Here is a 17926-nt window from a genome sequence, read left to right as displayed (position 1 = left end):
GTATTCTGGGTTTAGAGCTTCCTCCTGGATTTTAAAGCAAGCTTATTAAGGACAATAGTTTAGAGTTAAAAAAAAACAAAAAAACCCCAAACAAAACCAGTGCAATGGTACCAGAGTCTGAGAACATATCTGCAAAATAAACCAGTATATACTATACAGCAATATATACTATACAACGATAACACAAATTTAAGAAATTCTCAGGTCTTCTAATACCCCATCCTAGAGGTTAGATTGTTTCAATAATCAACACCTACCTTTCTAAACTTCCCTAGTGGTCTTGCATGGCCTTCCAGCACTGCTAAACTGGATTATTATTTTGCTTTAAGTAACTAAATTGAAAACATAGGTATTATAAAATAGTTGTTAAAATAACTGTTTTCACCATCTCAGTCTTCACTGACAGTGCATTTGGTTTCAGAGTTCTAAGACACTTGTTCTCCTCCATCACCGGTATCTTCTCTTAATTATCTAAACCATCTCCTAGAAAACTCATTTTACCTAGCTTTAGTCCTTGTGCATAACAGATGACACTATTCCACAGCAAAAAGTCCCTGCCTGGCTCACTCCACTGATTTACAGGGCTTCCACTTGGGAGTGATGTACACAGCAAGAATTAAGACTCTTCCTCTCTTGTACTGTTTGCACACTGCCAGCAACTCTTAAAATCAGCACTGAAAACACACACAATGGCACCAATGCAAGACTACTGGGCATTAAAGCAATATATGCCTCAACCATATTACAATAATATTAATTTTGGCTTGGGAAGCAGCCCAAACACACCACTGCAATATCAAATGAAGCAAACCTAGACTACCAATTAGTTGATTCCTAGACATCAATTTTACTGAAATAAATAGAGCTTTCACTTAATTTAGATTGTGAAGAGTGTACCTGTGCTCAGTCTTACTGAGACGGTACTTTATAATTATTACTTAAATAATGTTGTATAGTGTTATGTCCACTGTTCTTCCCAACAACTCCCAAAATATTTAATTTTCATAATGATGGATGAGTTTGGGAAATTGCCATCACACCTTGAACTTGACAAATTCTCTATTTCCAAGATTGCAATAACTACTTCATTGAGTACTCCACTAAAAGAGCTTGAAATTGAACACGAGGAAGCATAGATTCAGTGGCAAATAAAGCGGCAGATGACACCTCGAATCACAGGTAAAGTCACAGACATTAAGTCACAGCAAGTGGGCACAAGGAGAAATTTCCAAGACTCCCCAGACATTATCTAGAGTCCTGATAAGATGTTAAGCAGGCATTACTCGGTTTCTGTCTCAGTGCCATAAGAAAAGAAAAGGAAGGACTTAGTTTGTCCCTTATGCGATCAAGGCACCTGGAATACAGATGCATTCCCAATGGATCCATTGAAACATAAAAAGGCAGTCCACACGTGTGGGATGCACATGAACCACAGCAGAGTTCATACAAAGTGTAGCTTAAAAGGAACATTCCAGCAACTCTGAGTTATTTCACTCCAATTAGAGAATGGTTATTTATGGGTTATTTGCACTAAGAATACCACTCTCCATGGAGATTAATTCAGAAAGATAACTCAATCTCATTTGGAAAGCTGAGTTTAGATTCTACAGAGCAAAGAGAAAGGGGGGAAAAAAGAAGAAGAAGAAGAAAAAAAGAAGGCAAACCCAGTTATTTTCCAAGTTCATAGCTTTAGAAATCATTATCCTTACCACAGATAAAATAAATAATCTGCTTTTTGGAACACCACCATATGACTCTTCAGGATTCAGAAACAGATTAACTACAGGAGGCCACATTTATTTAGCAGACTTACAGTATAGCCTAATACGTATGGAATTATAATATGCTTCAATATGTTCTTTTCTTCTTTCTTGATTTGCTGATGTATTTTATGTTTTATTTTCCTCCTCTTGAGGACAGCCTCAACTTTGCTGAGCTCACCACTGATTGATATAAATAAGAATCTAACAGATTTACTACAGAAACCACTTGTATAGAAAATAGACTTTTTTTCAGAATAATATCTGAGTATCTTTTACTTAGTCTTGCAAAGCTAGTTAATGAAACAAGAGAAACTGGTACTTTTTCATAGTAATGAAAGATCAGAAATCTATTTTCTATAAAAAATCTGTTGACAGAAAGCTCTAAGCACAGATAAAGCTGATGAATAGCCCACTGCACTGATGGGCTAATTTCTCCGAAAGCAAGACCCATTTAAATGTAATGTACACTTCAGTAAAAGCATAAATGGAGGTTAAAAACCAAAAAACTTCTGACAGAAATAAATTTTGTGATGGAGAGCTGCTATAGGTATTACTTGAATGAGAAAATACAAGCTTTTACAGCCAGCTTATAAATGAAACTTACGCTTATTTCTCTACTACTAAAGAAAAACTGTCTCACAGTCCTTGAAAAATGACATAAGGAAAAGCACTGGTCCGAAAAAAACCCAACTTGGTTAGTTACGACACAATTGAAACATATCAAAGCCCTCTTCATGGTCTAGAAAGCACTGTAGTCAAAAGAGGTTCCTTCAGGTTTTTACCATAATTATGACTATGCCCACAATAAATCTTTAACTAACTCCCTCTTGAAAACAAAGATTTTATTTTATACCACATTGTTTGTATACAATGTCCATTTACTAAACTATTTCCATTATGATCTAACTCCTCCCTCAGGGTTACACAACACTTTATGCACTCAACAGCCCTAAGTATCACAGAATCAAGGCAAGAAATCCAGGTGTCATTTCTAAACAACTAGTATTTCAGCTAGGATTAAGACAGCCACTGTTCAAGTAAAATTTCCCAGAGATACACTGTATGAACAAGCACAGAATTTTTCTTTGAATTACACATTTAGGATGCATTTCTAGTGAATTAGCAACATTCATTTGCTGGTGAGCCATAACACTGTTCCTATTTTGTCAACTACAACTTCCATATCGGTAACGAGTAATATTATTGCTAGACCTCAGGGGTTTTTGGGGTTTTTTTGAGACAATTTGCAATCACATGCAAGCATCTGCTGTACTCAAATCAAAAAGGTAAAAACATAAGCACAGAATTATTTTAATGTACATTTACAAACAAACGAAAAAAAGTAAACACCACTATCTGTCCCCAGAGTTGCAACCGAAGAGCCATATGTAATGCAATGTCCATGTGTAAAATCATCCATGAAGCAATATTACAGCCCTGACTAGTAAGTGAGGAACTAAAATGTTAAATGAGCATCATGCCCTGAATTGTTTTTCCCCTTCACCTTAATTCCCATCATTGGTCCCTCCTGTATTGTTCCTACCATATTTTGATGCCCAAACTTGCTTTTCTGGAGGCAGTGTTTGTCTGTGACTGAGAAGAGCTGCTGCTTTTTCTGGTGAGGTAAATTGCCTAAATCTTTCTGTTTCCTTACCAATCCCCACACCAATGCTGCTATACCAAATTGTATCAATCTTCTCTCCCTTTCATAGAATATATCAACTACTACTAGAAGCCAAGAGAAATTTTACTGCTACATGAGAAGTGCTTCCAGCAATTTCTCAACAAGGCTACTGCAAATGCCACATGGCATAAAGGCAATTATTTTAAATCATTGAAGATCTATATTGCTGAAAATTTTCTGCCTACTTAAAATAAACTCTTTAACAAAAGAAAGAAATTAGTCCAACCCCATAAAACACTGCCTGGTTATACAGAAGTTAGTAATACAGGCTCTTATAAAAAGAAAATAGTAGATGCATTATGGAAAAGTAATTAAAGTAGAAGTATATATAATCCACACAGCTAACATAAATGCATTCACTGAGCTACTCTCAGACTTCTGAGCATACATTTCTTTCAAAATCTTTTCTGACCACTTGGTAGAAACGCCTTTCTTTGCAGAAGAATCTATTTTAAGCAAGTGTATCCATAGGAGCAAGGATTAAATAAGGGCAGAAGCCAGTTTTGTCATTGTAACAACTTATAAATACAGTATTCACACTAAATGTATACAAAACAACCTATTTACCCACTGGAATGCACAAGTGATACAATTGTCAGTGATATCTCACAAAGCGGTATGCCAAAATAAATGTTAAAAAGTGACAGTTCTCACAACTCCAAATTTCACACAACCACAGAATTTACACAATGCATTTTTTCTACAACTTTAAACTTGACTACATTTTAATAACCTGGTCACTAATTACTTCCTAAAGTAGTTTAGAGGTTCTCTGTCCACCACCAAGATGAACAAAGAATTGAAATCCTGTAACAAAACCTATGGTAGATATAGATTTGGAATCCTTACCCTGTGAACATTACATTCCAGTTTGAGACCTCTGTTACAAGAACATCGTACATTAAAAGCAATTCAGAAAAGCAAATTTAAAAAATAGCTACAGGGTTGGCACAAAGTTTGAAAGACTTCTTGTTTCTTTGACAAAAAAAAATAGGAAATCAAAGAACTAAAATCTACTACACATGGAGCAGCATAACTTGATAGCTTGGAGAAAAATTTAGGCTACCAGAAGGAATATTCTAGAAGTGAAAGAAAAGTGCAGGCAAGGGTATGGTTGATTCACACTCCCCCTCACCCCCCTAGAAAAATACATTTGGGTGTTGAACTGACTCTTATTGGATGGAATAATTGAACACAAGTGCCTCTAAATTAGTCAAGGTACCGACGGATGCAGTGCTAAAGATAGGTCATAGCTCCTAATCTTTAATGGTTGATGATGAAAGTGTACAATCTGTTCTACCTTTCTTACCATCATTTGTAACATGACAGTAATGATAATGGCTTTTAATTTGCACAGAACCAAAACTTCTAAACAGGATCACTAAAGAACTGAAGTAAAACAGAAGCATGGATTGATCCTAAGCCAAGTGCCAGATATCAAGCAGCAGTGGCTTACATACAAAAGACAGAACTTACTAAAGCCCGGGGCTGGGAGAAGAACCCCACTAAGGAAATAATTTCTCTCATTTCAAAGAAAGTGCAATAAAATATTCAAATATGGAGAAACTAAAGCTGCCTTGCAGGAAAGAGACTAGGTTCCAGGAATTCTTCACTTGTTAAAATCATAGCTGTCAGATTCCATCTTGTTTAACTGAAAAAATGCGTTAGCTAATACTCATAAGGACCCTAACTAGAAATATTATGAAGGCAAATGTAATTATACACAGAAAACACAGTGTCATAAATCAACAACTGGATTTCTGTAACTGTCTTGTTACTTGGTCCTGCTGTTTTATCTCCCCTTTTCTTCTACTTTTTCCCTAATAGCCAAGAAGGTATTACCGTAGCATCGCCAAGAAGGTAGTAACATAGTATTCATGTCTGATTATGCTAAATGGTAATTGGCTACTTCTACCCCTCTTTTCTGCCTGTTACAGAAACACGCTTTCCTTTTTTTCCTACAAAAATCGTAAACTTCAAAGACATAGAGGTAACAGTATAAAGAGTTCTTTGGTCATGAGTTACAGCTAACTGACCTGTTTGCTGGAATTCCTGATTTGAATAAGGCAGGAGGAGATGTGAAATCAGGTTTGGTCGACTGCACAGCCAACTCTTTCTCCAAATTTCCAGTTCTGCCCTGCTGTACCTTCAAAATAATGTTTCATCATTAGTTTACCCTCGCAAGTGTAGCAGCTCCAACACTCAACATAACAAATAGCCAACACAAAAAGAAAGTAAGTTCAACTTTATTCAGATTTTCAAAAAATGTCACCTCTGCACAGATAGCAAAGTTATGTATTTTGTATTGATGTATTACTTAAGTACTGTGTTTAATATATGTAAGAATCATTATGCCAGAGAATGAATTGTTACAGAAGATCACACAGTTTAAATATTTATTTTCCAAGCATTTCATTTGTATGTGAACAGACCAAACTGATTTTCTTGAAGCATGTCCTGCATGAACAAAGTTACATCTTAATTTTTAAAAGAAGGAAACTTATTAAAAAGATCTTCATAATCTTAACAGAGATATCTAACAAGCCTGCTATCCATTACCAACAAGCCATGAGACAACTTGAATGGATTCTCCATCTGCCTCACTGATCATGAGATCTAGTAACCACTTAATTTCCAAGTCATACCAGGAAGCCACCTCATACTCTAGGTTATGCAAACTGTAGAAGATTTTTCATTAGTTCAGACTGAATACTTCAGAAACACCCTGCTGTTTCTGAAGTACTGCAAAATTCCAGACACTTTTTTTTTTATTAAAGCTATTCAAAAGCTTTGGTGCAAGTACATCAAGTATTGTTTTACTCCAGCAGCAGCTTCATGTGAAAGAAAAACCTACGTGGGTTAGCATTAAAGACAAATATATACTGATTCAATTTTTAAAGTCACTCCCACTGTACCAGCTACATCACTCTACATAGCTAGTCCACTCATGCTAGAACACTGTATAAACTACGATCTCACAGCTTATAGGCAAGTGAACTACTATGTTTCTACCCAAACACAGAAAAATGCACATCAATAGTTAAAATTCATTAAAAATTTAATTAATATTTCCTATCCAGAAATATGAGGGGGAAAAGGTAAAAGCATTGATCTGAAAAAGACTTCTACAAATTAATGAGTAACTGGCAAATGTAGGAGACATTCTTGTGGAAACCAAAAAGCTAGCAGAGAGATTTTCTAGCTTTCTGCAGCCACCTGTGAAAGTCTCCTTTCTCATGCAAACTAGCTGGGAAATGTTCGAGGATTTGTAAACTATTTCACAGGTGCAGGCCGTTTGTGTCTTTGTTTTCCACACCAGGAAAAATATTTTGGAAATGGGTGTCAGAGCATTCCGCCAATCACTCTGGGAGGAGGATGGTCAAGCACCCAATGATGTTATGCCACTCTTGCGAACAAAGCTATATAAGCTGATTTATAAAATTAAATATAGCCACTTTTGGCCATTGAACCCGAACCTGGACTTGTGTCGTTCTTCACCATTCTTGATACAACAGCGACACATTCTTGCGTATTACAGGAGATTAATATAAATTACATGTAAATATCATGTAAATTACATGAGACTGTTTCAGAGGAGAAGGAAAAAAAGTTAGTGAAATTAATAATTATACGTAAACTCCTTGTAAAACATGACAAACTCTTACAATACAAGAGTTTGATCACCAGAGTCAATACTGAGCTAGAAATAGGGGCAGTGTTGGGTTGGACTACTTGTCCTTCTTCCTTCAGAACATTTGAAAGAAGTTTGAGATTACAGTCAGTTGCAAATTTTAACTCCTACTGTCCACTGTTTCTACTGTCCCACAGCAGTTTCATAATGATAACTGAGGAAGGTATAAAGCCCCAGAGACCTTCTGATCTATTCTTGCTAAAATAAAATCAAAATAACTGAATATCCTCAAAAAGCATATAAGAGAAAACAAAAACATCTGTCTGCAATTGACAGTTCTGTATCTGTAATTGACAGGAGTACACAGAAGAAAGAAACAGTTCCAAGTCACTTCAACAACAGTTCAAGAACAAAAATGACTACATACTGAGAACAGGTAAAATAAATAACCTTTGTATTATAATTTTAACTTTAGTGTCAAACAAATGAGTAAATGAGAAACTGGGAAGATAAAAAAAGGTTCGATCCTTAAGATAAATGCTGTCACGTAGATCTTTCTATTCTCTGAAAATCAGCATTACTGAAGGGAAAAATTATTAGACGTAACTTGATTTATTGTCCGCTAACCCCCGAAGGATAACACAAAAACATGGAAGATTGATTTTCATATCAGAGTTGTCAAGGATAACTGTTACAAAACACAGTAAGAGCTACAATGCCACAGGAAAAATAAACACGCCATAATCTACAAAAGCTTCCCCACCACATCTGCACAAATTCTTTAATCTGCACAAAAGTATGCACTACAACTACAAATAAACCATCAAGAAAAACAATTTCACTGGGAAATTTGTTAGTTCACCAGCCCACTAACTCACATGCTTGCAGAAGAGTGACGAACAAAGCAACACTTCTTAATCCACAATTTGTGACATATACAGAAAGTCACTGTAAGATGAGAGTATGAAATAATGGCTGTGTCCATATCAGTTGTTGTTCTATCAGTCTGTGCTGGCATGGGAAGCAATACTCAAGAAAAACGAGAGCAACCAACAAAATTTTACTAAAATTCACCTTAAAAAGATGGTATCTGCCATCGAGAATCTCTGCACTTGGTCTTACTTCCATAGCTTTGTCTTCAGCCTAAGTTAAATAACACATTGCCCATTAAGATACCATACAACTCTTAAATGATGGGCCACAATCTCAATAAAGGTACAGATGCAATCTAGCTGTAGCTGTCTGTCACACTATCCACACAATTGCCAGTGAAGCAACACAGTAACACTCGAGGTTCAGGGGGGGAGTCAGGTGAAAACTCTAACAAATGTACTGAACTGGGCAGAACAAGCTTACGACACACAAACAGCTTTACAGGGAGAAAAACCACGTACAGTACCAAAAAATCACTGCTTACCGTAATTTTATTTGTGGTTGAGGTAACTGGCAAAATTTCAAGACCCATTCGTATTCTCTTTTGTTTTTCACAGTAAGCTTTCCAGGTATCTTCATTGAAGCCATAATTAAAATAATCTGAGAGATCAGCCCCTTTAAGTAGATAAGCACAGGTTTTTTAGGACATTACAAAGTCCATCTTTTCTCCACTAAACATATATACATCTCTATTTAGAGCATCAAAACTGAACAGGTATTGATCTAAAAAAGCACAACTGAAAGGCACAATTAATCAATAGACACAGAGAATTCAGGGCTAAGATCATAAAACCATTAAAATTTAGTCAGAAACAATAGATTGCCTAGCATCATGAAGTGGGGACCAAGAGTAGAGAATATCACAGGATATTATAATCCCCCATATCTTTACAATAAGATAAATATAAGATCTATAGATTTGCTTTATGTTCAGTGAAGAACCACTCCCTTTTGTTTTGCTTGCTCTGTACTTGACTTCTCATTTTGTTTGGGCTCCTACTTCATTTGATGCCAGGAAGTATTTTTATTGTAAGAGAGAGAACAGTTGTAGCTCAAATGCACAGAATATATTTAATATAGCTAACAGTTCAAACACTAGATAATTATAATTCTTTTTTTTCCATTTTGTAAATACTATTTGTATTACCAAAGCAATACTCAAACACTAGGAAAAAACTACATGCAGCAGCAAGATGTACTGCTACTAAAAAAACAATCAACGCTGGTATAATTACAAAAGTCTGGACAAATCACTTGAGCCAACAAGACAATACAGAGGAGACTCAAGGGAAGTCCGTGTGGAAAGTCCGAATTTCTTATTCAAAGCTCACGGTTGTCTATGCACTAACACAATCCAGCATGGACAGCTACGTTTCGCCATTCTTCCTGCTAAGACCTGCTAGAACTATTCTCCATTTTGCTTTATCTTGTGTTCCATGGCACAGAGCAATGGCAGTAACCTCCACAGAAACACAGATTTCCAAGGAAAGTTCAGGATATATATGTATTAAAAAAATGGCCTGTCTCTTCCTCCTGATATATGATCGGGATGCGTACTAAGAAACACAGCACACCAAACACACTGTGGCACAGCAGGAAGGCACAAGTAACGTAGTTGCTTTTTCCAAGTTATACTGTACAGTGCCTCCTAGGCATAGGTAAGATGACATCTACATGCAGTCAGTAGGAATCCCTATTAAAATAACCTACCGAAGACCTACGTATCAGTGAACGTAAACCAGACATTACCTGGCTTTCTCCAAGGTTTATCTTCAAAAGAATCTAAATCTACTTCCAGAAGTGGCACACCATTAATACTCCCTGGTGCATCTAGATCCAGTCCTTTAACTTTTGCACCTGCAAAGAAAACTTAGAAAGTTAGAGCCTTCTGCCTCTACCAAATGGAATTTTATCAGTAGCATTACACTCAGAATAGAAATAAGAAGCCAGACAAATTTATCAAGAAGTCTTAAAAGTAACAATTATTTCCTTAATCCAAAACAATCCAACCTTTTTTTCATTTTATACTAATATTACTGTGTAAATTTTCTTACCAGAAGATCCATAAGCTCGTCCTCCTGCCTTAATATTGAGATTCACAGGTGCTGCTCCATAACTTTAAGAAATTAACAAAAAAAATGAATTAGACAAAGAAAACTTTTAAACCAGAAGAAAAACACAAAACAAGAGAGAGCTAGATCCAGAAACAAATTGGACCCAGGCTCAATCACCATCCTGAATCTCTAGCTTTCCAAGCTGGTAACTGTAAAAGTAAAGAGATCAGCCTAGGAGGAAGAGAGAGTACCTTTCTATGCTCAGTAGCAACTTCTCCAACTAATATACAGTAGTGAAGCAAGTCCCAGTCACTCTTCCTGAGTTGAAAGGATAAAGACCTTGATAGAAACAAGAATGGACAGAACCAGAAGAAGAGAGAGAAAGGAAAAATGCAGTTCATATATGGATACAGATGATAGTCTGGGGATTAGAGTAAAAACAAAATAAATTAAAAAATAAAAAGGAAAGGTTTAGATGGATAATTTTTTCTTTTCATAACTATTCCATTTGATTTGTACAGAAGTGGAAAATACAAGCACTTCTCTAAAATGACTGAAGTGCTGTTTCAGTGTACTAGTAATCGTCTATCCTTGTGACCAATAGAAAAGTAAGTAATTTTTCACTTTCTAAAATACTTGAGAGCTTTCTTCATAAAAATGCACTCAGAAATCTAACTACTGAATAGATTTAACTATCTTAGGAATTACAGTATTGTTCATTTGTAACATTAAGAGCTAGATTTCCCTACCATTTGTGTGCAAGGTAACTTATCCTCACAGATGACCCATGAACATCATGAGATTAGCAAGTAATTAGGCAGCCAGGGTATACTTTACAGTATCCACTTTCACACAGTTCTAGTTTTCTTCCAAGTGCTACAACAGCACAAAACTGGCACAGAACATTTACCCTTCTGATCTGCCACACTGTATTTGTGCATGATTTTGTCAAACAAATCTATAGGGATTTTTTAAACCGCAGTTGACTACTATATGAAAAATTGCTTAATCCTATAAAATAGACTTGTTCTACTGCAGTTAAAATGAACAGCAATGTTCAATTTGTTTTAGATTACTGCCCTTCTGTGAACTTTCCATCCAGTTTTCCCAGAAAAAAAGGTTTTTCAGAAAACAGGCTAGTCTATATAAAACTTTCTACTCTAATTAGATTTAGGATCATATGCTCATTGTTTCCTACATACATGGAAAGAACATCAGCAAATCCACTGAGAATATAAATCTAGTTTTGCTTTAGTACCACAAAATTTGAAGTCACTGCCTAGACCACAAGAATACTGCAAGTTATTGAAAGCAGAAAAATAAAGAACTGAAAGAATAGGGTTTTTTACATTACATTGATTTGCACAGTATTTTAGGATATGAAATACTGAAAGTTTAAAAACACTGTGTTTCAAACAGGAGTAAATCACCTGCATTCTAAAGTTAAAAACACAATGATATACATGAGTCGGACCTACCTGCAGACCTGTCATAATTCTATTAAGAAACGGCACCCTAGTAACTCTGGTTTTAATAAGCATAAAAATAATAGGATTGCCAAGAAAAACAAGTGAACCATTTCCCTCAGAAAACTTCCATGCAATGAAAAATATTATTTCATAATTTTGGGTAAAATTAGCACTGTACAAAAGTGTTCAGGGAAAAACAAGCCCTTTTTCAAGACCAGAAGGGATATGGGGCAATAAAAGCAGCAAAAACAGTACAAATGCCTAAACCATGATTTTGAGAAATAATCTCCAGAGACTTGCAACTCCGCCCTTAAAATCTTATTTGAGAACATCACTAGGGATTGAAACTACAGAGGTCTAATTAGAACTGTATCTACTACAAACAGGATGAGGGACAAACACTTCTCATGTTCTTGCCACTCTATCCTTTGCAACAACAATGTCACTGTCACAGTAACAACCCTAAAAATGCTATGTAACATAGCCATTCCATAATAAAAACCAACTCGTTCCTTTACAAACTTAATACAATTATTTCTCAAAATCTGAAAACACAATTTAAACTCATACAAAATTCCTCCTTGTACTCCACTGATTTCATTTCACTTGTTTTCAAGCTGCTGTATCATTAAAAACATGTTAAAGAGCTGAAAAAATTCTTCATTGACAGTAATTGTGCATACAACTTGACATTTTTGGCAAGTATTAAATGGCAAACATGTAGCAAAAATAAAGATAAAAAATGAAAAATAAATTAAAAAATATAAATATTAAAAAATGGCAAAGAAATGGCAAGTATTAAAGAGACTGCATTAATAATTAAATACAATCTTAAAAGTTTCCCCAGTTAATGTTTGCAAATGACTTACCTAAACTGTGAAGCTCCTGTCTTAATATCCCCTATGGTGACTTGAACATCATCTTCATCATCATCACTATCACTATCACTGTCATCCTCAGCCTCTGCCACCTTCTACGAAAGAAAAAGTCACTGCTTAGACAAAAAAGCAGTCACTTACCTTCACAATGGAAAAACAACCCAGACAAAACTATCCATTCTACAAATCTTTGAAAGAAGAAAACTCTCCTCTTCCTAGACATTAAAATTGAGTAGTATTAACAGTAAATTTAGGAGGTTACAAGCATCTGAAACATCTAGATCAAAACAGAGAAGTGTCTTTAATACTAAGTTCAGTTTCTCAAGCATAAAAGAGTTTCCACTAATACCCTTCTTCCCTCTATCTAGCTCATACACACTGGTTCTACTCTTACCCTGTCATTCAGGAAAGAACTAAAAGATATGCAAGACTAGCTTCTCACCATCATCAGTTATATATCCAGAGTAACTGAAGTAAGTTTTTCCAGTTGATGATGAACACTGCACTTCAGAGAAATCTATTTCGTTCCTAACATCAGTAAGCTACATAAAGCTTACTGAGACATTTCAGCAAACAGACTGAAAAATCAGATACAAGAACATGCTGTATGCTGCCCCATAGCTCTCAAGCTTGCTGGTAAAAACAGTTGTGCCAGTTCATACCAAGAGTTCATCTAGTCCACTGCTTCAGGTTTGTTTGGTGTTTTGGTTCGTTTTTCCCCTTAGAGACCACAGGGGAGAGACAAAAAGCACATATGATGCTCCTCCCTAATTTGTTCAGCTGCTGCTTATTATCAGCTCAGGACATTTCCTAAACCCGTTATGGTTTGTCTTTTTTGTAACCCTCATTGGATCTTACTCTCAAGTACTAGTCCAGACTTCCTTTGGACTCATATAACTCCCAGCAGTGGCACTCTTTGGAGAGGAGTTCCACAGCACTGTTTGCTGCATGAAGATCCAACCTCTTTTGTTTTCATCCTGAATCCTATGATCTTCATTTTAAAGTTCCAGTCCTCTTATGGAAGAAACTACGAGGAATGAATTCTTATTTATAGTCTTCCCATATGATTTGTTAGCCTCCATCATATCCTACACATGCCTGTCTTCCCAGCTGAGAAGTTCTTGGCTACTCAGCCATTCCATGTGTGAAAACTACCTTGATTACTATTGCTGCTCTTCTCTCAACTTTCCCAGTTGTAGCGAAGCCTTTATGAAATGAGGGTAAAAAACAGCAGTCAGAATTCAGGATGCAACTGAACCATGAATTTATGGTACGATATCTTCCATTTTGTTCCATATTCACCTTCTGCTACATGGCAAGGTTTAACTGCTTTTTAGACTCCTGAGTAGCATTTAATGTGTCCCTCCTAAGTGGTAATGATCAATTCAGATAATTTTATTTCTAAATCTATTTTTTCCCCCAAGGAACACCACTCTTCTTTTTCTATGCAGGATTCAATAACCATGTATTAACCAGTCAGTTCTTCACAGTTGGTCCTTGATCATACTATCTTGATTAAATTTGTAGCATCAGAAAACTTGTGATTTCACAACTTCGCTCTTTTCCAAGTAAATATATTAAACAGCACAGATAAGCACAAAATTCCAGAGAATCTTCCCTGGAGGTGACTTTCCTTCACTGTGGAAACAGAACCTTGACTTCTGCCCTGCGTTTTCTATCTATTCCAAGTCAGTTATCCATGTGGGACTCATTTTGTCACTGAATAGTTTTTTAAAATCCTTTAGTGAGGAACTTCTTCAAAAACTTTGTGGAATCCAAGTGAACTTTTCCAACCAAATCACCCATATTCACATATTGGAATCCTTCAGCAAGAGGCTGAACACATCAAAGACAAGTTGATTCTGCCCCGGCAGCCTGCAGTTATCCATGCACAGCTGAGTGCTAGCCCTTGTCTATTATACCATCTATTAAGTTGCCTGGTCTATAAATTAGACAAAAATCAACAGCTCCTTAGAAGTGCAGTCCATCCTTGCTACACAACATTAATATAATTTACATAACAATGAAGAGGCTATTCTTGAGGCGGGGGAGATAGGTTAAGTCTAGATCAGTATGGATATTCTGTAAATAACAGCTGAACACAGTCTTTCAATGCCATATGGCTGAGAAGTGCAAATTCATCACTCACCAGGCAACCCACACAGATGCCATTAAAAAGGCATTAAACAGGAAATAAAATTTTGCCTGGACGATGTACCTTTTCAACCAAAACCCACTTCACTTATAATCAATTATTTCATAGTTCCCTCCTCACAGAAATATTCACCTGTTCCTATTCAACCAGCTTGAACAACATCCATTTTCCTAAGCTGCTGCTGCACCTTCATGAACTCCTTTTACTATGAAGTTCATTTATTTTCTGTGAGTTAGATTTAAAAAGTGGACTGCAGCTGGAAATTTGATGTCCTAATTTAGTCATTTCTACAGTTTCTGCAGATCACAAACACATTATAGAAAAAAAAAGAGCACACACTTAGGTATCAATTCATTTAAATGTAAGTCCTAGTCAAATAATCAATTCCCGATAAATCACAGAATCAAAACATATTAAAGTAGTATTCCAGAAACACATTTAAAACTACCGTTTTCACAACGCCATTTTCTGCAGCTTCCTCTTCACTTCCAGGTGGGGGTGGAGCACTTAAACAAAAACAAACACAAGAAGATGAACCTAGGTATATATTATTTCACAGGTATCAGCAAATGATGAAACCAACCCTGAAATGATGAAAGAAAGCTTTGCTACATCATTCCAGACAAAAAGCCAAGGCTCCAGTAGTCTTCTGCATTAATTAAAAAACAAAGCCAACATATTAAAAAAATCTAGACGAATATAACTTTATATTAGCAATATTTAGCTATCATAAATCATACTAACTGGATGTTTGTAGAATAGTTGGAAGTAATGAGGCATTACACTTGCATCTTCTTTTGAAATCAAACTGAAATACTTTGTAGCATATGAAGGGAGAATAAGTTTTTTAGGTATTTTTTCACTGCAGACTGACACTTATCAAAGACATAATGGAAAAAACATTTAAACACCCATAGGTAATGTTTCACTGAAACAGAATCCCCACATCAGCATTGTGAAATTTTCTTCTACCATATGGAATAGTTACAATTCAATGACTCATTCCATTATATTTTAACTGTAGACTGAGAACTGTAAAAATTTTAAAACTACTAGTCCGTCTACAAGGACGAGTACTGTGACATCCATGCAAATGAGCTGTCCCACTGGGCCTACCTACCGCTGCTTCTTACACAGCAATATTTTAACTTCCACAGTCCCATTAGCTGTTAGGATGCTGCACCACAAATACCAGAGTAAGCTGGGAAACCGTAGTCTTTCACTAAAAAGGTACTTCTGAAACAGAGTGAGCAATTGCCAATTTTTATTGAATAGAATGATTCTAATCCCATACTCTGTTGGCAACACACTCATGAGTGTTGCACCCAATACAGCCCAGCTATTGACTCAGCATTCAAGCTTGATCATTTCACTTCATCACCTGGTAAAACAACAGACTAGCTATAGAACCTGAATAACACCTCCCACTTTTTTGTGTACACAAACAATGCCAAAACTGAGAGGCCAGAGACCAAAACTTTTAACAGGTGAACTGTCCCCATACTTTCACAGTTCCAAACACAACTCTTAAGATGCCTAAGTTAGTATTTGTTACGCTTTTTGTCCAAAACTATGCATTGAGACAGCCAAATGCCAAACTAGACACTATTGACCAAAAACTGGAGTACACTGTTTCTAAAGATTATTTTGCCCTCCATGCAAGTGATTTTCCTAAATAACAGTAATACTGACAAAGATGACAGGTCAAGAAAAGGTAACTGAACATAGGGAATCAACTGATATGGAATAGCTTCTACATAAAGAGCAAGTAAGTGACTAGAATTCTTTGTTCTGGAAGAGATGGGATTCAAGACGAACGCAATGGAGGTCTAAAAATCTGTTAAGTGACAGGGAAAAAGTGACAGAAAACAACTCTGTTTCTTATACTACAGAAATAATAGGAAGCAAATAATTACACCTAGTAGCCATTTCACAGTGGTATCATATATAGTCATGTGGTGGAGGTTATTCCTGCTTTATCAATAGGTGCTTGTCAAAAGTTGACATGAACTCAAAAAAGCAACTGAGCAAGCTTATGAACAAGCAGTCCACTAAGGCTAACTAAATGCAAGAGTTCTCACTGAAAAACCTGAAACATCTATAGAAAATAACAGTGTATGTTTTCATGTATTGACTTTCACTTTATTTAATATATCTTGACAATCAACAATTTCCATATTTTACCAATTATGAGAATTTCCTTCATTCAGCACAAGTGACTGACTCCCTTTTCCAGTCAGTCCTTGTTACTAATCTCCATTAACTTTGTTAGGTTTTCAAGGCAGCATCTTTGTGCTCTCATACAGCTCTTTGTAACTAAAACAGGCTCCCTCCAAATACTTCCATAGCTTTCCTAAATTTCTTTCAAATACTGTCTCACTGGTAAAAAAAACCAAACCAACCCTGAAAACCTAAGCAGATGTGATCTGTATGTGACACTGCCTTGTAATCTTCATCTGCTTCCTTGTATTCCTGTTTTTGTAACTACACTGCAAACTCTTTGGGAGACAGGATGTTTTTCAGTTGCTAAATTATCTCAAACAAATCAAGTCCTGATCCATTGTTAAGACCATAAAGCACAATGATTACAAAAATAATTGTGCCAACAAACCTGTTGGCATTTTGTGAGGGGTAATTGCTGTCCATACAGTTAAACTAACTTTCACACTTAAGTAACACAATTTCACCGGTAAAGCCACTTCACAGAAAAGCAAAGTCCAAACATATTATCTTAAGGACATTTTCAAAGACACCAGAGCGTGTTCAGCTACTACCAACTTTCAAGCAGCTGGAAAGAAGAATGTAGTGAATACAATTTTTGTGCAACCATGCTACAGGGCTTCCAGTTGTCAGGATACATACCTAGATTTTTCTTCTTCTGGTCTCTCTGCTTCATTTTCATCTACCATAAGAGAAAAGAAACACACTATTTAAGAATAAAATTCCCAGGATATCAACTGTGACAGATTATCTTCACATGTAGAATGTTAGGGCAACTCTTCAGATTACTATTGAGACATGTTCTTAACATTTCAATTGTGAAATCATTTGAGCAGACCCCTGAGTGCTCACAGTGCTCTGCACTGACAGGTCTACCACATGGGCAAGGTTTAGTTTATATGTTTCATTATCATCCGAACGTAAATATAGTCCCTAAAGTTGTAAAAAAAGTTAATACATAAAAGGTTAAGGCTGTTTCAGTACTTCAACGCCGGGAACTCGGGCAGGAGGGCACCAGGGAGAGCTCGGGCCCCCAGGGGTGCCTGTGGGGACAGGGACACCACGCGGGGCTCTCGCCGCTGAGGCCCAGCACGCCTCGGCCTGCGCGGCCGGGGCTAAGGGCCCGCGGGAACGACAGC

At 36.4% G+C, this 17926-nt stretch overlaps 1 protein-coding gene across 1 annotated transcript in view; it reads right to left on the bottom strand.

Annotated features, from left to right (window-relative positions):
- Positions 1-17926, bottom strand: part of FIP1L1 (factor interacting with PAPOLA and CPSF1) — a 40494-nt gene that overhangs the window by 20606 nt on the left and 1962 nt on the right. Inside the window, exons 3-10 of the mRNA XM_017744297.1 lie at positions 17430-17469; positions 15016-15073; positions 12404-12507; positions 10066-10127; positions 9761-9868; positions 8496-8626; positions 8153-8221; positions 5484-5593 (exon numbers count right to left, since the gene is read on the bottom strand). Coding sequence (XP_017599786.1) covers positions 5484-5593; positions 8153-8221; positions 8496-8626; positions 9761-9868; positions 10066-10127; positions 12404-12507; positions 15016-15073; positions 17430-17469 — 682 coding nt within the window. The remainder of the gene's footprint in view (positions 1-5483; positions 5594-8152; positions 8222-8495; positions 8627-9760; positions 9869-10065; positions 10128-12403; positions 12508-15015; positions 15074-17429; positions 17470-17926) is intronic.

Source organism: Corvus brachyrhynchos, unplaced genomic scaffold (genome assembly GCF_000691975.1).
Source record: "Corvus brachyrhynchos isolate BGI_N302 unplaced genomic scaffold, ASM69197v1 scaffold17, whole genome shotgun sequence".
In the NCBI taxonomy this organism is placed as follows: Eukaryota; Metazoa; Chordata; class Aves; order Passeriformes; family Corvidae; genus Corvus; species Corvus brachyrhynchos.
This window is presented reverse-complemented; position numbering and strand designations above follow the sequence as displayed.